This window comes from Pelophylax lessonae, assembly GCF_965119305.1.
Source record: "Pelophylax lessonae genome assembly, chromosome: 13".
Taxonomy (NCBI): Eukaryota; Metazoa; Chordata; class Amphibia; order Anura; family Ranidae; genus Pelophylax; species Pelophylax lessonae.
Window position 1 is genome coordinate 182733128 of NC_138780.1, and position 24090 is coordinate 182757217.

General features: G+C 43.2%; 1 protein-coding gene across 1 annotated transcript in view; it reads right to left on the reverse strand.

Annotated features, from left to right (window-relative positions):
* Positions 1 to 371: 371 nt before the first annotated feature.
* LOC309569446 (interferon-induced very large GTPase 1-like) overlaps positions 372 to 24090 on the reverse strand; it is a 46497-nt gene continuing 22778 nt past the window's right edge. The window contains exons 2-3 of the mRNA XM_082275280.1: positions 19605 to 19671; positions 372 to 7772 (exon numbers count right to left, since the gene is read on the reverse strand). Of these exons, the coding sequence (XP_082131406.1) occupies positions 460 to 7772; positions 19605 to 19671 (7380 nt within the window). The 3' untranslated portion in view covers positions 372 to 459. The remainder of the gene's footprint in view (positions 7773 to 19604; positions 19672 to 24090) is intronic.

The window sequence follows — 24090 nt, forward strand, 5'->3', positions numbered from 1 at the left end:
AGTCATCCTGGTGGCCACCATGAGTACGTCTCCCCCTTAGGAAGGAAAGGGGCCACAATGTTCATCACACAAGATAACTGGAATGAGGGGGAAGATAATTACTGTGCATTACCAGGTGTCCATATTATGGGTACAGTAGCCTTTAAAGTCTATCTATAATTGTTTTTAGTTTTGGTAGAGGACAGTTAGAACCCCTGTCACCATAAAAGGAAATGATGGGAGATCCAAAACATTATAAATGTTTCCAGAATAGTAGAGGGGAAATCTTACAATGGGGATGTATGTTTTGGTGTCCAACAGGGGACACCCCAAAACATGATAGATTTTCTCTTGCTTCCTGTTATGTTCCTGAACACCTGGATATCCCAAACAGGACACACTCATAGCAAAAAGATAACATTGACAGGGGTTCTGATTATAATCTGCTCCATCCAAAACAATTTTGGCTTTAGATACACTTTAAAGGTCCATCAAGCTGGCAATCACATCTTCTTTAGTAATACTTTCCCACTGACATGGAATTTCTCCTCTGTGTTCAAACTTCAAGCCATAGTCATCTTGCAAATTTGTACGGAATTTGCACACATACCACTTCCAGTACAGCTGAGAAGATGTGTCCGGGGTGATGCTCCAGTTGGCATAATTAGGGCCAATTTTTCTGTAATGTTTGTAAGGAATTTGAGTTCCGCTGTCTACAACCAGGCAGGAATCTGAGCTAACAAGGCTTGAACATATCTCTGTGACAAATTCATCCGAGTCCACCCATGGCATGCCATTAATTGCCTGGGAACGGTGGAAAGCCACAGAATGATCTCCATCATGGCCAGGAATTGTGTTGGTACATATTGCTTTACAGAATGGGCACTGTTCCCAGCAACCACAGAGCTGTTCAATAAGTATTTCATGAGGCTTCTTCTCAAAAGAGTCAAAATTAATTGTTGCTAATCCTTTTTGAAAATTGTCAATGGCAGTATCCCAAGCAGTACACATGACTTGCTGAAAGAACTGGATGTCCTGGATCTCCTGGTGCTCAATGCTCTTCAGATCTGCTCTTGAAAAAATCACAAGATCCTCAATTCGTTCATAGAAGACATCAAGCCAGTTAGACATATCACTGCTTTTATTCTTAAATTTGGTGCATTCAATGATGCTCTCGAGAATTTTTTTGCGGAAATAATCAAGACTGATCTGCAAGAAAATCTTCATTCTTGGAGAATTCTTGCCCAGACAGTAATCATTGACGCATTTCTCAATAAAGCTTTTAAAAAATCTCCTTGGGAAGTGAATATATTCTCTGTATTGTTCAAAGTCTTCCTGCTTAGCTAAGTCTATTAAAATGTAATTTTCCAGTTTGGAGCGGTTACCGCTAAAGGCTGGAAAGTTACATGTCATCTCATCAACAATCGCCAGAGTTGTTCTATCATACAATGCTGGAAGCATAGCTTCCACAATCTTCATACACAGGGAGTCAGAAAAGGTTTTGATGGAGGCAGCACCTTGGCAGGAAATTTTGAAACAATTAAAAAAATCTTTACGGTTGTTCTCAAGAGTTACAACAGGATTGTTGGCTCTCTGAAATGCCTCATGCATGGATTGAAGCTTGGGAACTGCCAAGCCAAAGAGATGCAAGGACACCTCAAACTTGAATAAGTTGGTCAATGTAAATTTCCTTGATGCATCCGAATTTATGCTGTTAACAGATTCAGATACTTTATTAATTATCTCATGGAAGTATACTTGATTATAATCCACCCTCTCTTTCCTTTTTTTTTCCAGATAATCACAAATGTCTACAACAAGGTTATTGAACAGAATGACGATCTGTTTCTTATCAGATTCATCTGGTGTGTGTTGCATTACCCTCCATTTTTTTTTACCGACAGCATGATTGGGCAAGTCAATGCAGAATGACGTCCATCTACTGAAAGTTTTAAGTTTATAATTCATACTACGTTCATACCTGAAATACCCCAACAGGACATCCTCTGCTTCAGCAATCATGTTAGGTTTTTCTGTATGTGGGGTAGTGGCGTTTATTTCAGTAACCCATTCTTGCCACAGCATGTTGAAGTGGTCACTTAGTTGAGATTCATCTAGGCCTTCATTTTTAATATCAAGTGCCAGTTGTTTACTTTTCCTAAATAATTCTTCTTCATATCCTGTCTGCCTCTGCTCCACTTTTCTTTGACTCCTTTTCAGACTAATGTGTTCCATTGATTGTCTTTTGGTTTCTTCTACGAGCTCTGTATATAGACACTTTAGTCTGTTTTCAGTGTTGGCTTTCCACTGGATCAGTATCTCTTTGTCCTTATCTTCACTAAAAAATATTTCCAATTTTTCTTTAACTAGGTCAAACGTTTTTGTCACCTCTTCCTCCACAGCAGTTTGGCTGACAGCGGTTATATCACCCTTCTTAATTTTGTTGTTCAGTTTTGTTTGGAGTTCAAGAAAACTGCGTCTCAGCTGCCATGTTAGATTTCTGTATCTGTGTTCTACCTTGCTGTAGGCAGAAATCTCCAAAGTGTTTTTAAAACTAAACACAAAGTTCTCATTTCTCAAAGCTGACCAAAGGTCCTCTATACGTACAATGAGCTCTGAGATGTTCAGAATGCTATGGGGATCTTTTTGCTTACTCAGTATAATATCTTTTACTTTTTGAGCATCCTCGCTATAGCACGGGTTGGGTGGAGCCATTGGAGGGTTTCCTTCCCACAAATGAGCAAAATAATAAATGTGTGTTTTTGCATCAAATTTGATGACCTCACTGAATCGCTGAATATTGCACTGTTCTTGTTCAGCTGCAAGTGCCGTCATTTTGTCTAATTCCATCTGAAGGTTATGACGTCCTTCCATGTTTTTATCTCTAGCAGTTAGGTCTCCAACATTTTGGTGAACAAAGAGGCAGCTTGAGGAGAGCTTTACCCGTTTCATTCTCAGAAATGCCTGGACAGCAATTTGGAGAATATCTTTGATCTCAGAAGGATTTTCACCATAGACGTTGATCAACGTCATGTTGCCCACGCCTATAACAAATGTTGCTAGTTCATTGTCATGATTTAAAGTTACTTTGCTGGATAGTTCCATGGCTCTCAGGCCTTCAGTATCAATAACCAGGATGTAATCAATGCCCAAGTCTTTTCTGAGATCATCTGCAATTTCAACAAGCTGCATGAAAGCTCCTCGGGTACATCTCCCAGCACTGACTGCAAACTGTAGACCAAACATGGTGTTGAGCAAGGTTGATTTACCCGAACTCTGAACCCCAAGTACAGATAGTACAAATAATTTCTTATCTCCTATGATTTTGTTTAATTCTCCTAGAACAGCTTTTATCCATTTCAAGGGCACATAGCAAGCATCACCATCCATCAGCTCAATAGGGTATCCAGCAATCATCATGTCAGCAGCAATTTTAGGCAGCTCATAAAAGCAGTCATCTTTATATTGCAAGTCACAGAGAGCTTCATAAGTCTGTCCAACTTCTCTAAGGACGTGCTCAAGACCAAACATACAGGCATTCATCTGATCAGAGAGAGACTCCAAGGCTTCCTGTACTGCATTCTTCAAATCTTTGGTCTCTACTTGTTCTGATTGAAGTTGACTCCATAGTTTGTTGTATTCATTCCGTAGATCCATCACACGGTCACAGGACAGGTCATCAATGTAGATTTTTAGCCACTGTAGGAAGAACACTTTGGTTGTTTTGGAAGATCTCAACTGAGAGATGAAGGTTTTCATGAATTCATTGTGACTTGCGTTTTCTATCTGTTTCTTCCTGATTAACTGTTTCTCCATCTCAATATTGCTGGAGTGCTGCTCAATGCTTTGGTTCATCTTGTTCTGTAGTCGAGTCAGCTCTTTGTCTTTTTTGCACCAGGAATGCCAGAGCTGACCTGAAAGGGGTAAAAATTCATTCTTGGCCTCCAGAAGATCTTTTTGTTTTAAAAGAGACATAATCTTCTGAGCTTGGGATCTGCCCTCTGTGCATTCCTTGCTGTCTTCATCCACTAGGAACCCATGCTGTCGACCTATTTCAGCACAACGTTCAAGGCTGCAAGGCTTAGAATACAAAGCCAACAAACGACAAAGAGAATCATTTAGTTCCTTCAAGACTTTTGCTTCATTTTGGTTTTTTAGGCCAATTATCACCTGTTTGCATTCTGTGTACACATTCATAGAAGACTCTTTGTCCGGGGAGAGAATGATCAGTGGTTTCTGTTTTAGTTTTTGTAACAATTCACTACCTTGTTCTTTTTTATCAGATCTTGAGAAAAGAATTACATTTACTGAAGAAATCTCTTGTAAAATTGAAGCTTGTTTGGCATATGTCAAGGCATCACCATGAAGGTTAACAAAGGCAGAGAATTTTTTAAACTGATCTGTGTCCTTCCCACTTGGGCAAAACCAGAAGATCTCAGCAAGTCCATCAACTAAAATGCGATTTTTCACACTGCCTTCACAGTTCCTGTGAAAGAATACATCGTGTTTGTGCTTACTCAGCAGATTGTTTAAAATCTGGGATTTAGAAAATGGAGCTGTTCCAAACCGAGTAAAACAGACAACTGGAAAATCACTTTGACAGATCATTTTGTCTTTATGCTTCACAGCGCCTGATACATCAGTGTCCAAAATACTCTTGTAGACCTGTCTGAAAGCCCACAGAGGTATTTCAATCATGGAATCATAAGGCCTTGGAACTATAAGTGGCAGTGCAAACTGGCACATGGACATTTTGGTAAAAATATACTGCCTCGTCATGTCATCTGCACAGTGGAAAATGGCCAACAACAGGTCCATGGGGTGTATTACCTTTGTCTCAGTTTGAACCACATGTGTCTCTTCTTTGGAACAGAAATCAAATAGGTCATCAACTGTGTCAAACATGCTAATGTCATCTTCAGGGTTCTGTACATTTTCAGAATTGTTAACAACATCAGTGCTCTTGCATACAAGGTACCTAAAGTGATAATCTAAACCCATCAGCATCTGCATAAATCTCCGGGGGAGCTCAATCTCCTTTTCTGGAAGAATCTGAAGAGATTTGTGAACTACATGAAAGTTTCTTCTATTTAATCCTTTAGGGTAATACTGCCCAAGGCCCAACGTTTCCATGAGACTGTGAACATTTTCATTCTCAGTAGTAGTTTCTACAGTGGTAATGGTTGGTTGGTCTTGAGATTCAGTAGTTGATACAATTATTGTTTTTAATGTGTTTACAAGGCTTTCTGTAGTATTATTGCCAATGGCTTTAGAACTACCCATGCGTAAATGGTTCAAGTCAGCAATTAAATACTGCAGATCAAAAGGTTCACTATGCTTTTGTAGAACAGACATTATTTCTGGTTCAAGGGTACTTCCTATGTTCTCCAACATGAATTTGAGAAATTCTTTTTTTTGTGCAGGAGACTTCGGCCTACTGTCCTCGTCACCCAGTGTTAATCCTGCTGCCAGTATAAAGGCTTGCCCTCTGTATGCTTCGATGTCTTTGAGATTCCTATATTCCTTGATTAAATACTGCATCTTTTCAACCAAGAAGGTGACTTCTTGCCACCCAAGACCCTGCTGGAAATAATGATTCTGCAATGAGTATCCCACACAACTTGCAGCACAAACAATCAAAAGCTCCTCTTCTTTTTGTTCCATGCGTCTCAATGTTTTCAAGAAGGATTGAAGATAAGAATTGATAATAACTGAAAGTTTAGTTGTTGCTTCTTGAATGTCCTCTTCACCATCATCAGTTGGATTAACTTGTAGGTCTTCTTTAGCCTGGGACATCAGTTCAATTAGAGCTGAAAAATCAGAGACATCAAGAAGGTGCTGCTCTTTCTTAGACTGGTAAATCCAATAAATTAGAGGTGCATATGAATCTTCATTGACACTTGAACACGCAATGTTTTGAAGAAGACATTTCAGCATGCAACAAATAGCAGATTCATCTTCTCTGGAACTTTGATTGTAAAATTCTTGAACCCTTCCTAAGTAACCTCTTAATTCCTCATGAGGGAGGCAAACATTTAACCAAACATTGTAGTTCCCAGTCTTTTCATTGAGATACTGTCTAAAATCAATCAATCTCTTTAATTGCTGCTGTGTTGGCTGAACCTCCCAAGATTGCAGTTGTGATAAAAATAAATTGGCTTTATGAACGGCAGAAGAAACATTTTCACCAATTGGCAAACTGTGGTGTAGACCAGTAGCAGATGCATATGTGTTTTTTAGATCTTTTGCTACTTGATACACATTTTTAAAATCCTCTTTGTGGCTAGACAGTATTATATCCCAGACTGGAATGAGATGGATACCGCGATCAATCACACTCCAGGTCTTATTGTTGGCTTGAAGACCTGATTTCCAGTCATTTAGAGAGTCCACTGTTGGGGGTCCTCCAGTTTTTGTTACAGACAGTTCAATGTTTTTCTCAAGCTTTTTGGTCTCATGTTTGGAAAGGGATTGGTTTGTGTCAGTTTTTGTGACATCAATACCAGCTGATGCTGAAAATAGACCAGAATAACTTACATGCACTGAAGCATTCACAGCCATTGTAGTTTCCTCTTTTACTTTTTCCAGCATCTCCTGTTTAAACCCCCGGGATGAAGCCGTCCACCAGTATATTCCTCCAAAATGAAGTGGCCCTTGATTAGCATGAGAGCCAAAACAGCTGAAGAACTTTTTATATCGTTCCTTCACAGAAGGTTTTTCTACCTCATCACAATAATCCAAAAGTTCCTCAATTGATTTTAGTTCTTCTAGGGCTGCTGGAGAGAGATGGAGCTTCTCTTTGGGAATATAGCAGGAGGCTAGTGGAATGTAGCTGTATTTTGTTGTAGAGATATAGGCATGTTCTGTGTGAGATTCTCTCTTTTTCTCTGACATATGGGTTGAGCTGTAGCCAAAACTGGCCTCAGCTTGGAACCCCCAGAAGCCACCTTTAGCTGCAGTAGTGATACTGAAACCCAACTTCTCCATTGATTGTTGGAACATTGATTCTTCATCAGAGGATGAGAACTCTTTCTGCTTAAGCACAGGTTGCTGCAGAGGACCAGCAAGAGCAATGCCCCTTGGAACATCGAGAAGTCTTTCCCGTTTCAGTAGAACATCCTCCTGCCTCTTTGTCATGTAAATTCCTTCCAAAGCAAGGCCACCTGATGCCTGGTATAGAACATCTGCATCGGACAGGTTAGCAGCATTGGGAGATGATCCCCCTGTTACAGTCAGCTCTTTGTGCAATTTTTCAATCATTTCTTCTAGTGGTTTGGAGGATTTTACAGATTTATCTTTGTGCTTCTTGAGGCTCTCGGCTTCTGACTTTGCAGTGTTATCGGTCAAAGTTTTGGCTTCTTTACGCATTTTTTTAATTTCCTCTAGTCCTTTCTTGGCTTTGTCTTGGTTTTCTTCTTGTTCTCTCTTGGCTTTGTCTTTGTTTTCTTTCATCTTTGCGGCCTGTCCATCCAGTAATTTCTTCTTGGTAATCTGAGGATCTTCTATATTCAAAAGCTTCTGTAGAGCTAGTTTTTCCCAAGGGTGTTCTGTGTTCTTTTCAAGCTTATAGTAATCCTCGGTACCCAGATATTGCAAGGCCTCTGTGTTTTCTATTCCCAGGAGTTGTTGGAAATGCAGCACCCATTTTTCTGGTTTGAGCGCAAATTTTTTAAGCTTCTTGCCAAGCTCTGTTTCTGCTGGTTTGGGTCCAACTCCTTTTTCTTGTTTGCCAAGCTCCATCTTTGCAGGAGTCTCATCATCTCTTGCTGCTTCTTGAGGCTCTTCAGACAGGGCTACAAAACAAAGACAATATGCTTTAAAACTCTGTGAGACTTAAGCTGGTCGTCATAGACAGATCAAAATTCAACCAGTTCAGCAGGAACTGGATTAATTTCGATCCATCTATGGGCAGGCTGGTTGTTCTGAAGTCGATTGATCAACTTCAGTACAACCAGCCTGTTGTTTTTTTTTTCTTGTGATCACTGCTGGTGGATATAGCTGCCAGCAGTGATGATTTTATTCTGCCAGTGAGGAAGACTCCCCGCACTCCCTGCCAGCAGAATACAATAGCGCTGCAGGAGGGATTCCTCCATCAACACTGAATGTAACCAAGCAATTTTCTTTCCTTCAACCAAGGGTCGAAGGAAAGAAAATGTCATAGTATTAGGCCTGCCTTAAAGTCAAGTGATAAAAGTTGTTTCTTTGAAAATGCATAATGTACGCAACCCAATAATAAATACAGTGAACGATAGTTTAATTAACACCCTTGAAAGTGGAATTTTTGTGATTGTACTAACTACCATATTTGATATTAGAAATCTACAGAAGGTACGACAGATTGGTATCTGTAGTCTGATCTGGATGTTTAAGTTCAAGAGACAAGAAATCTATATTAATAAAATGCAAGTGTCTCTGCGTCCACTTTCCCTGTGTCCGTGGGATTGCGCTACTGCGCATGTGCCCCATGGACAGCCGTTGGGACGCAGAGGCTTTGCCCCGCCCTACTTCAGTCTGTTAGGGCAGGACTTCCCAACCTGTTGCTCACAACCCAGTGGGTCGCGAGCCGCATCTGAGTGAGTTGCCGGCAGTCACTGCTGCCAGCCCATAACAAGCAGTGACTGCCGGCAACCCATCTACATTCGGCTCACGACCCAATGGGTCGCGAGCTACAGTTTGGGAAGTCCTGACCACACTATTAAAGGGGACTCTGACCACACTATTAAAGGGGACTCTGACCACACTATTAAAGGGGACTCTGACCACATTATTAAAGGGGACTCTGACCACACTATTAAAGGGGACTCTGACCACACTATTAAAGGGGACTCTGACCACACTATTAAAGGGGACTCTGACCACATATGTTCTAGCGCCCATTAATTTAACGGGCTTAATGTCTAGTTTCTCACAACTTCGAACATTCATCCAACATTAGTCATGTATAAGAGTGGAGTACCTTGCAATCCAAACTTTAGTTTCTCAGTGCCAGTGCTAGTATGAAGTGCTTTACACCATGCCACCAAGTTCTGAGCATTTCTTCAGCAGCCAAAGACTTCTATTACAAAGCTTCACTGCTTAGGGGACTATGTATAATTTTTTTGCTTTGTGAATATCTCAGCAACAAAGTCACAAATAATACCTGTATAGTTTGTAATGTGTGTAGCGTCAGGTTCTTTTTATTGTCATTTGGCAAATGTAAAATTCCCAGACATCCAACCCTAAGAAAAAATAGCCTTGAGAACATACTGTATAACCAGAGGCTTCAAAGAAATGTGACCAATGGAGAAAAAAGCCTGAAGGTGGGGTGCAGCGTGGTGCAAGAGCAATAATTCACACAGCTGCAATAGAAGACTTGTATTGAAGTAATGCAGCAACAGTTCACAATAAACTCTGTGGGAAGGCTGCCCAACCGGGTACATTCACGGTTTTCAGCAACATGAATAGAGCAGGTTTCTGCAGGACTGACAGTGTCTGCTAAGAGCGTAGAATGGGGCCTGGCTGTTTCATGCCCAAGTGGAAAGATGTCCAGAGGAGTTGTGCCCCAATGCTTTGCCTCCTCATCAACCAACCTTTCCTCACCACTAGCTCTGTCCCTATTAGACGAGGGTACCTTTCATTTCACTACCCACAAAGCGTGCCAAATCTTAGAGCCAGGGCCTTGAATAGACTCTGCCGACCCAAGATGGCTGCCAAAGTTACATGGGACAGTAGAATCCACTGCTTCCCCGGTGATCCAGGAAACCATAGAGGAACTATGTTCCTCTTGACTTCCTCTTCAGCAACAAGGCAGCTGTGGATGAGTGCCATCTGCTTTGGAGAAAGTAGACTGCACCTGCCTACAAGCCTAACACTATAGGCTAAAAATATTCGACCAGAAGAGGAAATAATATAATAAGAGGGAAGCCTCAGCAAGGAATACAAACGATATGTGCCAATGAAGTGAATCGTGAGCAAACAGCTAGACAAATTGGAGTTTTGCTAAGTGAACCTAAAGCTGCAGTAGGAAATGAGACATTTAGTCACTGTATTACTACCACTGCTAAATGTGAACTGGTTGTTGAGAGGGATTTTTATGATGTTGCTGACTAAGTCTAGGTTCACATCTATGCAGTTGAGGTTGATGAGTTTTTCAGGCACGTTTTGCGTTTTTAAACCCGCGTTTTGCATGCAGTTTTTATGCATTTTGTGTTTTTCATTTAAAAACATTGTATATAGCTGGTTGCTAAGGAGTGGACCGGGAAGCCGGCTGCCGCGTCCTTATCAACTGATGAGTCATCAGCTGTCAGCGAGGTTCTCCGATGACCGCTGAATGTAAAAAAAAAAAAATTGGCAGCGAAAAAATTTGTGAAAAAAAAACAGCGAGGGAACCCTCCAAAATACATAACAGGCTCTTATCCGAGCATGCAGCCCGACAAGTCAGGAAAGAGGGGACAAGCGAGCATCCACCTCCTGAACCATACCAGGCCACATGTCCTCAACATGTTGATGGGGACAAGGGCCTCTTCCCTACAACCCTGGGCTGTGGTTGTGGGGGTCTGCAGGCAAAGAGCTTATCAGAATCTAGAAGCCCCCTTTAACAAGGGGGTCCCCAGATCCTAGCCCCCCCCCCCCCTGTAACGCTCCTGCGTTTTATGTATAATGTGGATTTACAGCTGCAGAAATATTGCACTTCAGTAGTCATGTAGAGAAACGCTGAGACACCAATCCCAACTCCCAAGACTCATCATGTGTGGATAGTCTCAATTCAGCAAGTAAATACACACACTCAATAAGATGTTCCTAGAGTGACTTATATGTATAGTAATATAGTGATGATAGGCTGAAGAGACAGGTTGGGTAGAGATGGTAGATGACAGACACTTGAAAGGAATGTTCTTGAAAGTAAGATAGTAGTAGATGGGATGCAGATAGGTTTAGCAATCATGTATGGTAGCAGATGATAGAGTAGCAGGTGAACATACAGGATAGACCAACCCAGTGCAAGAGCAGATGGTATTAGGCTCAAGAGCTAGCAATCTTAGTTAATGCAGATGTAGTAATAGTCCTTAGTATGCAGAGCTAGATAGTGTAAGCTTTAGTATGAAGGTTATAGAGGTTTCCCCTGTGGGGTACTTCTCACTAGTAGCAATGTAGTAGAGGAGAGGTTCGGCAAGAGCGGATGATCCGGTAACAGGATACAGGGATCAGCAGCGTGGTTCCGATAGCGAGGTATGCTTGCAAGCATGAGAGCTTCAAGGCAGATTATGCGGCGTTGAACGAACATGTGAGTGAGACCGCCGGAGGTTGAAATAGCCGCTCCAGCGGCGCTCAGTGATGACAGCATCGGTCTTAAAGGTGTATGCGCACCTTACCAAAAGAGAATGGTGGGGCGCATACACTTAGGAAAAGTGGAATTAGGGTACCAAAGGTACCAGAACATTACAGTACCCCCCCCCCCTTAAGGCCGGCTCCTGAAGGCCTCTGGAGCTGGTTTGTCTGGGTACTTCGCATGAAAGTTGCGGATTAATCTAGGGGCATGTATGTCAGAGGTGTTTAGCCAGGTGTCGTCTTGGGGCCCATAGTTCTTCCATCGAACTAAGTATTGAAGTTTTCTTCTGTGGATACGAGAATCCAGAATCTCTTTTATCTCATATTCTTCTCCACCTTCAACTTGTACAGGAGGAGGAAGTGGGATAGTAGGCCTTATTCCTTGGTCAGGAACATGGGGCTTCAGTAGCGACACATGGAAAATGGGATGTATTTTGAGGTCTATTGGCAATGTAAGCTGTACTGCAGCTTTTCCAATAAGTTTCTTGATTGGGAAAGGTCCTAAGAAGAGAGGTCCATGCTTTTTGCTAGGGATTTTCAGTCTTAAATTTTTTGTTGAGAGCCAAACGAGGTCCCCAATAGCATACTGAGGAGAAGGTCTTCTGCGAAGATCATAGTACTTCTTTTGTTGACTATGAGCGTGTGCAATGGTAGTATTAAGCAAACCCAGAGAGTCCTTTATTTGGGTAAGATAGTCTGAGGCTACTGGGTTATTTGAAGGAAGGATGCGTGGTGGAAGAATAAAGGGATGAAACCCATAGTTCAAGTAGAACGGACTCTGCTTGGTCGTACTGTGGGTTGCGTTGTTGTAGGCAAATTCTGCCAGAGGGAGAAGATCCACCCAATCATCCTGTTGGTAAGAAGTGTAACAACGTAAATATTGCTTGATGCATTGGTTGACTCTTTCAGTCTGTCCGTTGGTCTGCGGATGGTAAGGAGAAGTGAGCTTCCGCTCAATTCGTAGTATGTGACATAGTTCTTGCCAGAACTTGGAAATAAATTGTGATCCACGGTCAGACAGAAGAGTTTTTGGGATACCATGTAACTTAAAGACATGTTTCATCAGGAGTTCTGCCGTTTGCTTGCGAATAGCAATGAAATGTGCCATCCTTGTCAGATGGTCCACTGACACCAAGATGGTATTAAATCCTTTGGAAGGAGGTAGTTCTACTATAAAGTCCAAGGACACAACTTCCCATGGAGTTTGGGGTATTGGTAGACTGCATAGTAGACCGGATGGTCTCGTAGTGTCAATTTTTGACCTGGCACAGACATTGCATGAAGAGACGAATTTTTGTATAGATGTTTTCATGTCAGGCCACCAGAATTGTCTGGTAATCAGATTAAGAGTCTTTGTCATACCCATATGTCCTGCCATAGGCACATCATGCGATAATTCCAAGATCTTGGTGCACATGGTAGGTGGTATGTAAAGTTTGTCGTTGTAGTAGAGGAAGCCTTCTGCATCGGTATTTAGTTGTGGTGGGGGTGAATCCAAACTTATACCATGCAAAACCTCTTCCTTCAAAGAACGGACAACTCCAATAATACGCTTGTGAGGTATTATAGGAACGGAAGGGATTTCGAAGTAGTTTTCTTCAGTTAGTCGTGATAGTGCATCCGCCTTTTTGTTCTTATCTGCAGGTGTGTAGGTCACTAGGAAGTTAAACCTCAGAAAGAATAGTGACCATCGTACCTGTCGGTGAGAGAGAGTTTTGTTAGTCTGAAGATATTGAAGATTTTTATGGTCCGTGTATATAAGTATTGGTAATCGGGTGCCTTCGAGTAGATGTCGCCAATTCTCCAGAGCCAATTTTATAGCAAGCAGTTCCTTTTCACCCACGGGGTAATTTACCTCTGGACTGCTTAAGGATTTAGAAAAGAAGGCGACTGGATGGAGTGGTGAAGTGTTAGTTGGTCGTTGGGAGAGTATTGCTCCTACTGCCATGTTTGACGCATCTACTTCCAGAATGTATTGGAGGGATGGGTCTGGATGGCGTAGTATGGGAACAGAAGTAAACCTTGTCTTTAACAGGTGAAAAGCTTTATTTGCTTCATCTGACCATTTGAATGGTCTCTTAATGCTAGTGAGCTGTGTGAGGGGTCTCACAATGGCAGAGAAGTTCCTGATGAATTTCCTGTAGAAATTAGAAAATCCAAGGAATCGCTGTAGCGCCTTGCGGGTGGTTGGTGTAGGCCAATCCTGAATGCAGGATATCTTACTCATGTCCATCTTGATTCCTGTTTTGGATATGATGTAGCCTAGAAACAGTACCTCTTCTTTATGAAACAAGCATTTTTTCAGTTTCACGTATAGGTTGTGTGCAAGCAATCTCGATAATACTAGTCTTACATGTCTTATGTGTTCAGACAAGGATCGTGAATATATAAGTATATCGTCCAGATATACCACAACACAGACATCTAGTAAGTCTCTGAAAATATCGTTTATAAATCGTTGAAAGGCTGCAGGGGCGTTGCATAGCCCGAATGGCATTACAAGATATTCGAACAATCCGTATCTGGTTCTGAATGCAGTCTTCCACTCGTGTCCATCACGGATTCGAATGAGATTGTATGCCCCTTTCAGGTCCAATTTTGAAAAATAGGTAGCTCCACGCACCTGCTCAATGAGCTCAGGGATAAGCGGTAGAGGATAGCGATCTTTTATTGTAATAGCATTCAATTGCCTATAGTCGATGATAGGCCTGAGACTTGAGTCCTTATTGCGGACAAAAAAAAGTCCTGCTGCTGTGGAAGAAGTGGAAGGTCTAATAAAACCTTTTTTCAAATTCTCATCCAAATATTCTTTGAGATGGGAAAGTTCATCCTGTGAAAGAGGATAAACATGACCGAACGGCAATTTGCTATTTGGGAGTAGATCAATACTACAATCATAGTCTCGATGGGGAGGTAGTGCTTGAGCATTTTTCTCAAGAAAAACCTCAGAGAGATCCTGATAACATAGTGGTGCAATCTCATCTGTCACCACAGACAGGATCTTCCCGGAAGACGGGAGGTTACACGTACCCTCGCAATAGCAAGAGAGGAAGGCCAGGGTCCGTTAATTCCAATCTATGGTTGGTTGATGTGTGTGTAACCAGGGAAGTCCCAAAACAATGGGAAAGTGGGGTGAAGGTATTAGATCGAAGGTAGTGGTCTCCATATGAGACCCGTTAGTAGTGACTAGGAGTGCCTGTGTCTGATCAGTGATCGGACCAGAGGATAGAGGAACACCGTTAATAAGACTCACTGAGACAGGTTTAGGTTTAGAAATAATAGGGACTTTATTTAAAGCAGCAAAACGTATGTCAATATAATTTCCACAAGATCCTGTGTCAATCATGGCCTTAGTAGTAATCCTGTTCTGGTCCCACTGTAATGTTAAGCAAACAAAAAGGTAAGGGTTAGTAATTGAAGTTGTCAATCCCCCTAGGAGGACATGTGAACACTCTCCCTTCTTTTTGTAAACTAGGGGACAGACGTTTATCTTGTGATCCGGGGATGCACAGTACAAGCAGAGATTACCAGATCGTCTTCAGGCTCTTTCCATAGTTGATAGAGGTGGGCGTATGGTTCCTACCTCCATAGGAGTGGGGTCATCGGCCGAAATCCGAGAAGAACTGGATAATGGCATTCCCATTTTTTCAGCCTTTCTTTCTCGTAGTCTTCTATCTATGGTGATACTGAGTTGTATCAATGCATCCAGGGTTTTTGGCAGATCCGCTCGGGCGAGCTCGTCTTTAACGGCCTCTGATAGGCTAAGCCTAAATTGAGTTTTCAGAGATGCATCATTCCATTCTGAATCAAGGGTCCATCTCTTGAATTCTGCGACAAAGTCTTCCACAGGTCTCCTACCTTGTTTCAAGGACCTTAATTGAAGATCGGCAGTACTCTGCCTATTGGGATCATCATATAGGCTAGTAAGTTCTGCTAGAAATAAGGCATAGGATTTGAGAAGCTGATCGTTTTTCTCATAAAGAGAGTCTGCCCAGGCCCGAGGATCGCCTGTTAGGTAAGAAATAATAGTACAAACCTTAATGTGATCAGTAAGGTAGGTACGGGGTTTTAGCAAGAAAAGTAACTCACATGCGTTTTTAAATTCGCGAAATTCTTTGCGATCGCCTGTAAATACCAAAGGAGGATTTATTTTGGGTTCAGGGGACTGAGCAGTGGTAAGTTGTGTCAGTCTGGTTACCTGCTGCGTCAGAGCCTGATTTTCTTCTCTTAATTCAGCAAGTGCGTGTATTAACGCAGTTACTTGCTGTTTTAATTGTGTCACCTGAGTGGTTATTTCTGCTGAATCCATTTGAGGTTCGTTCAATCTGTAACGCTCCTGCGTTTTATGTATAATGTGGATTTACAGCTGCAGAAATATTCCACTTCAGTAGTCATGTAGAGAAACGCTGAGACACCAATCCCAACTCCCAAGACTCATCATGTGTGGATAGTCTCAATTCAGCAAGTAGATACACACACTCAATAAGATGTTCCTAGAGTGACTTATATGTATAGTAATATAGTGATGATAGGCTGAAGAGACAGGTTGGGTAGAGATGGTAGATGACAGACACTTGAAAGGAATGTTCTTGAAAGTAAGATAGTAGCAGATGGGATGCAGATAGGTTAAGCAATCATGCATGGTAGCAGATGATAGAGTAGCAGGTGAACATACAGGATAGACCAACCCAGTGCAAGAGCAGATGGTATTAGGCTCAAGAGCTAGCAATCTTAGTTAATGCAGATGTAGTAATAGTCCTTAGTATGCAGAGCTAGATAGTGTAAGCTTTAGTATGAAGGTTATAGAGGTTTCCCCTGTGGGGTACTTCTCACTAGTAGCAATGTAGTAGAGGAGAGGTTCGGCAAGAGCGGATGATCCGGTAACGGGATACAGGGATCAGCAGCGTGGTTCCGATAGCGAGGTATGCTTGCAAGCATGAGAGCTTCAAGGCAGATTATGCGGCGTTGAACGAACATGTGAGTGAGACCGCCGGAGGTTGAAATAGCCGCTCCAGCGGCGCTCAGTGATGACAGCATCGGTCTTAAAGGTGTATGCGCACCTTACCAAAAGAGAATGGTGGGGCGCATACACTTAGGAAAAGTGGAATTAGGGTACCAAAGGTACCAGAACATTACACCCCCCCATGTGAATGTGTATGGAGTACATTGTACCCCTACTCATTTACCAACAAAAGTGTCACTTAGAAATGTTTAAAAAAAAAAGAATGGTGTGGGGTCCCCCCCCAAAACAACACCAGACCCTTATCCGAGCATGCAGCCCGGCAGGTCAGCAAAGGGAGGGGACGAGCAAGCCCCCCCCCTCCCGAACCACAGGCTGCATGCCCTCAACATGGGATGCTTTGGCGCAGGGGGGGCTCTACCCTCCCACCCCAAAGCACCTTGTCCTCATGTTTATGGGGACAAGGGCCTCTTCCCCACAAGACTGGGCTGTGGCAGGGGGCTTTTTATCAGTGCATGCTGGGGCGGTAATGTCACAAGGGGATGGGTTCACCAGGTGACATCGGGTGGCCCAGCCCCTTACCTATTTAAGAACTGTCAGATGGAAGAGCAGGCAGCTAGCCTTTGATGAATGCTGAGCTTTTTTTATTGGGTCCCGCAGTCTGGTGGGCAGCAAGATTGATGATGGATCTACATCGGTGGACATTATTTCTACATTTTTAATAAAGGAATTGTCAAAAAACTGTGTTTGAGATTTTTTTTGGTGGTTGAGAAGGGGTACAATGTACCCCATACTCATTCACACAGGAGGGGGGGGCAGGGTCTGGGGACCCCTTGTTAAAGGGGGGCTTCCAGATTCTGATAAGCGCCCTTGCCCGCAGACCCCCACAACCACAGCCCATGGTTGTGGAAAAAAAAGGCCCTTTTCCTCATTAACAAGGTAACCCCCCCCCCCCCCCCTCCCCATAGTGAGAGCATGTGGCCTGGAATAGTTAGGAAGTGGGCAGGCATACAATCATTGTATTACCCTTCTGGCTGCATGCTTGGAAAAGGGTCTGGTATAGATTTTGGTGGGAACCCTATGCTTTTTTTCCTCTTGTTTTTGTCTTTAATGCTCTGATATGGAATTTGGGGGGGACCCAATGCCTTTTTTTGTGGGTGTTCCCATAAAATCCAGACCTGAAGGGGCTGGTATGAATTTTGAGGAGTAACCCATGACATTTTTTTTTTCTTTTACACTATCCCTGCCCCTTTGTCTACATTCACCTGTTAAGCTGGAATCCCAAGCTAACAGATGAACGTGATGGGCAGGCGTGAGTCACTGGTTGTTAGAATGCCAGCCAGTGCTGGTTCCTGAACCCTAAGCAGGAAGCTTCCACATTTAGCAGTAACTAAAATAATAATGCTAAATGTTTCACTTCTCACTGTAGCTGGAGGTTTGCTTGGTCAAACACCCATTATTTAGATAATTTGCACAGGAATCTTTATAGACAGTACACAGCACTGAGGTTTCCTCCATATTATTTCCTCTTCAGGAAAGTAAAAAAAAAATCCCAAATTTTGGGTTGTCCCTAGAAAAGTAATAGATGGGAGATATTCCACTGGGGAGGCTAGTTCTGTTGACGTGGGTGTCTCAAGGGATTCCCTTAATTTGCAGGGATTTCCCCTCACTTCCTGTTTGGCTATGGGACAGGAAGTGAAGGGAAATGTCTGCAATGGCACACAGATGACGATAGGGGTTATAACCCTCCCTTGCTCTATCCTTGCCTATAGTTCTACTTCAAGGCTATTTTCTCCTAGGATCAGATGTTAGGGAATGTTACATTCACTACGACTGCAAGAACAAGTCATTCTACAACATACAAAAGGAACAGTTCGCTTTGCCAGGAGGTAGGAGAGCCACTTCATACACAGGTCTGAAGATTTGAACGGTCTAACTGTTTGTACAAAATCAAATGTAAAGAAAAAAAAAATGTTGAAGCCTATACAATTATTTATTCAACTGAAAAGGTACAAACTTCTGATGCTTACAGGTCTTGCCCCCCTCCCCCCCTCAATCTATTATTGGAAAATGAGAGGAAAAATAGCAGACTGATGAGCTCATATCTCTGTCCCTCTGCTCTCTCCTCCTATCTGTATGCCTCTTGTTAGCACGAGTGCTCAGTACAACCGATGGGTTCCTTGTGCTGCTTCTCCCTCTTGTATTCACAGCCCTCACCTAAAATCCATGCCAATTCCTGGCCTAACCCCCATCCCATTATCATTCTAATCCCTATCCAACTACCATCCCAATCCCTGTAACATCAACATCTCAATCCTGCCCCATTGCCATCCCAATTTATGTAATATTGCTATCCCAGTGTCTGTAATATTACTGCTCTAATCTCCTCCCTATTACCACCTCAATCCCTGCCCCATTACAATCACAATCTGTGTCCGATTACGATATCAATGTCCCATTATTGTCCCATTCCCCATGGCATTCCCAGTAACTTTATGCTCCCATTCCCTGTCTTGTTACCATACCAAATCCTATTTATGTTCTATTACAATCCCTGTCCCATTACCATCCCATTACTAGACCAATCTTTGTCTGCTGGTCTACTGCCATCCCCAATCCCATCCCAATCTGTGTCTCAATGTCTCATTGCCCAACCCATTACTATCCCATCCATTCCCCACCCAATCGCTTTCCCAATCCCTGGCCTATTAGCATCCCAGTCCCTGCCCAATTACCATCCCAATACATGTCCCATTGCAATTTTAGTTCCCATTCCATTACCTTCCCATTCCCCATCCCATTACAGTCCCACAACCATCCCATTACCCATCCCATTCCATCCCATTCCCCATCCCTTTACGGTCCTATTCTTTGTCACATTGCTATCTCAATCACTGTCCAATTACTATCCCAATCCGTGTCCTATTACCATTCTAATCCTCATTCCATTACCATCCCATTACTATACCAATCCTTTTCCTATTGCCATTCCAAACCATGTCCCATTACCATCCCATAATTATGATCCCAATCCCCATTCCATTGCTTTCCCATTCTCTGTCCCATTAAAGTCTCATTACCATCCTATTCCCCATCCCATCATGGCCCCGTGCTCTGCCCTAATACCATTTCAGTCCCTGTTCATTTGCAATTACCATCTCTGTCCCATTACATTCCCATTTGCCATCCCATTACTATACCAATTCTTGTCCTATTGCCATTCCCATCAACATCCCATTATCATCCTAATCCCTGTCCTTTTCCCCATCCCATTACCATCACAATCCCTATCCCATTACCGGCCTATTCCCCGTTTCTATCACCCGTCCCAATCTCCATCCCACAACTGTCCCATTACCTGGAGCTTCCATGTCCATCCCTTCGTCCGCCATTCCGATGTCCTCAACCGAGGCGGTTCTCCTAATCTGCAGAAGAAAAGTTAGTATGAGTATTTATTATCAACAAGTCCAACCTCCTGGATTTTTCTATAAAAAAATCTTATAGTAACCCATATTTTTACAAAAATCCTAAATCATCATTTCATAGACAGCTTGTTTATTGTCAGAGAAACCTATTTTTTTTTTTTTTTTTTTTTTAAAGGGTCTCTATTCTATCAGGAATTACAGAGAAATTTGCGTTTTTGTTCCTGTGGGTGGAGTCGGACCGCTTCCTTAGCGTTATAGCTTGGTAAGTCTGAAGCGGGAAAAGAAAGGTTGTGCTCCCATCACTTATTCCTACAATGACTGTGCTGCCAATCATCCCAATGCAGTGAATGGGATGGGAAGGGCACTGACACCATATTTTGCATGGTGTCAGGCACTGGTGTGCAGGACAGGTGCTCTCTTGCTGCAAGTCAGGGAGGTGAATGTGGTAGTTGATTGGGTTGGGTTGAATTAGATTTAATCCTGATGGAGTTCTTGTTGTGTTGTCTAGGAGCGGTATGAAATGTCTAGGGGTTGGGTGGATTCTTGGCTGGAGCCATCTTGCCAACAATTAAATTAAAAAAGAATCTGCGCTATGGAAAAAAACAGTTTTAAGCGGAGTTCCAGTCATTTTTGTGTTTATTGAAAGTCGGCAGCTATAAAAAGTGTAGCTGTTGACTTTTAGGCTTGGTTCACACTTGTGCGATGCAGGAAGGCTGCGAATTCGCAGCCTGTTCCCGCATCGCATCCGCACATCTGGCAGTTCACACTGCCATATGCGATAAGCAGGGGGTGTCAATTAAATGTTAATGACACCCCCAGTTTGATCGCATATCGCAGTGCGATCTGACAGTTCGCACAGGATCGGATCGCACAAGGGGAGCCACTGTGCGATCCGATCCTGATGCGGCTGAAAAAAATGCCTCCTGTGCGTCTTTGGTGCGGGTGCGAAATCAACCATACAAAGTGTATGGCTGAATTTGCATCCGCACATGAGATCGCATGTAATGAAGGAGCAGTGCGCTCTGAGTTACATGCGATCTCCGCAGCCACAATAATGTGAACCGCCACTTAATAAACACACATTCACCTGTCCCGCCATCCAGCGATGCGACTGCCCTAAGCGTCGCTCCTCTCCCTCTCCTGTTGGCGGCGCCGGCATCACTAGTCTGGGCACCCGGCTGTGACAGCTTGCGGCTTCATAGCAGGGTGCGCACTGGGCATGCGTGAGTCCCGCCTCGCCGCCTCGATGGCCGGGCGATCTTCTGGGACCTGTGACGTGTCCCAGAAGATTGTAGGGAGGGACGGGGAGAGAACTTTCCCTCATGATGCCTAGGCGGCCTGAGCAAACGTGGGAGCGGGTATCTATCAAAACTAGGTGAATGTAGTATGGTAAGCAACGGGTTAAGTTGCTGTCTGCAAAATGTTACAATTATGTATATGTCTGGGAGCTGGGTGTGGCTGAAGTTAGTTGCATGCTGATGTGCAGTGAATAAAGAAGCAACCTGTACAGCCTGGTCCGTGTTAATACACTACATTTTGGCGACGAGGATGGCTAGCTTTCTGGATTTACCGGCTATCGGACGGTTTGATGTGTCTGGAGACCACACTAGTCTCTCACAGCGCTGGGACAAGTGGAAGAAGGGATTTCAGCTCTATGTTATAGCCACAGGAGTGACTGCACCTGCTCAGAAGAGAGCCATGCTGCTGCATCTAGCTGGACCTCAAGTTCAGGACATTTTTGAAACCCTGGGAGCAACAGGGGAAGATTCAGACTATGAGACAGCCATGAATAGACTGAGTGAGTACTTTGAGCCAAAGGAAAATATTCCCTATGAAAGATATAAGTTTAGACAGGCTGTGCAAGAACTGGGAGAAACCACAGACAGTTATGTGACTAGGCTGAAATATCTGGCAAAGTCTTGTGATTTTGGGACTGTAACTGAGGAGATAATCAGAGATCAGGTCATAGAGAAATGCACATCTGTGCACCTCAGGAGGAGATTATTGAGAGAACCTAGTCTCACACTTACTAGTCTGCAGGAGATTGCAAGAGCCATTGAACTGTCTGAGCTCCAGGCTCTGCATATTGAAACCAAGAACACTGCATCTGTCAATACAGTCTCCAAACCTACCTATAATAATAGGAATATCTGGAGTAGGAAAGAGAGTTTTCCAAAGAGGACTTTACATATCACCTGCAGTAAATGTGGCAGGGAGGGACACACAAGTCAGGACTGCACTGTGGTACAGAATAAAATGTGCTATGCTTGTGGAAAGACAGGTCATTTTGCAGCTGTGTGTAGAAGTACAACCAGAGATAACGAAACCAAAGGACAATCTGCACAAGTAAATGTTATAGCTGAGGATAAAGAGAGTGCTCCTGACTGTGCATTTATATTCTCCCTGTGTTCTCTGCAAGCCGGGACATTAACCATTAAGATTGGAAATACAGATGTGTCAGTGCTGATTGACTCTAGAGCTACATGCAATGTTATGGACTTGGCTTCTTGGCACAGTCTTAATGGCAGAGAAAATCACCTTAAATTGTGTAACACCACTAAACAGATTTATACTTATGGCTCCAGTACACCACTGCAACTTAAAGGCAAATTTTATACCTCTGTTCAAACACATGAGACTGGTCCTTCATTGCAGACCGAATTCTATGTTGTAGATGGCACAGGGTCGCCTCTGCTTAGTCGTCAAACCGCAATGGCACTAGGGGTGTTAAAGATTGGCCGTGATGTAGGCAGCGCAAGAGTGAATATGGTGTCTCCTGCTATTTCTGCATTGAAAGAGGAATTTAAAGATTGCTTCTCTGGGTTTGGAAAATTAAAGGATTTTCAGTTGGAGCTTCACATTGATCCACATGTAAAGCCTATTGCACAGCCAGTACGCAGACTTCCTTATAGCCTGAGATCACCTGTTGAGCACAAACTGGCAGAGCTGCTAGACCTTGACATTATTGAACCTGTGGAAGGACCCACTCCGTGGGTATCGCCGTTAGTTGTTGTACCAAAGGGCACAGATATTCGGATTTGTGTGGACATGAGATGTGCTAACCAAGCTGTGCAGAGAGAGAGACATCCAATTCCCACTATTGAAGATGTTCTACATGCAATGAATGGGGCAAGTGTCTTCAGTAAACTGGATTTGAAATGGGGTTATCATCAGATTGAATTGACCCCAGCATCTAGAGTCATCACTACATTTGCAAGCCATAAAGGTCTTTTTAGATACAAGAGGTTGATGTTTGGCGTATCGTCCGCACCGGAGGCCTATCAACATGTGATTCAGCAAGTGCTACATGGTTGTGAAGGCACGCATAACATTTCTGATGATATAATTGTGTGGGGAACAAACACACAGGAGCACGATGAACGTCTCTGTGCAGTGCTAAATCGCTTGAAGGAGAAAGGGTTAACATTAAATGAGAAGAAGTGCACATTTCAAATGAATAAAATGACTTTTATGGGCCATGTGCTGTCTGACAGGGGCATTGGTCCGGAGGACTGTAAAATTAAAGCTGTGTCTGATGCCAGAAATCCTGAAAACCCTGCAGAAGTACGCAGTTTTCTTGGGCTAGTGAATTACTGTGCCAAGTTTATTCCAGATATGGCGACTGTCAGTGAACCTTTGAGAGTGTTGACTCGCAAAGCAGTCCCTTGGAAGTGGGGCTTTTTGGAACAAGGTGCATTTGATGAACTTAAGAGGCGGCTGACTTGCGCCACAACTTTGGCTTATTTCAATCCTACTGCACACACCCAAGTTATTGTCGATGCTAGCCCTGTGGGGTTAGGCGCCATCTTGGTTCAGAGACAATGCACAGGCGATTACAGGCCTATTCAGTATGCAAGCAGATCCCTCACTGGTGTAGAGAGACGTTATTCTCAGACCGAGAAAGAAGCTTTGGCTGTTGTTTGGGGATGTGAAAGGTTTCACACCTATCTCTACGGCCTTGATTTTGAAATCATCACAGACCACAAGCCTCTGGAAGTGATATATTCGCCACGCTCAAAACCATCCGCCAGAATTGAGAGATGGGTTCTCAGATTGTTACCATATCGCTTTACAGTGCGGTACAGACCTGGACCGACTAATGCGGCAGATGCACTTTCCAGATTGCCTCAGTCTTCTGCACCTGTTCATAACCTGGCAGAAGAGTACATTAGTTTTGTGGCTACTAACGCCATGCCTCAGGCATTGACACCGCGGGAGGTTGAAGAATTGTCATCTGTGGATCCGGAAATTGCTTGGTTGAGAAAATGTGTAAGACAAGGGGTTTGGGTGGATTGTGACCCAAGCTATCACAGAATCAAACAAGAGCTGAGTATTGCAGGACAACTAGTTCTACGTGGCAATCGTATTGTGATGCCTAAAGACTTACGGAAACGTACATTACATTTAGCCCATGAGGGC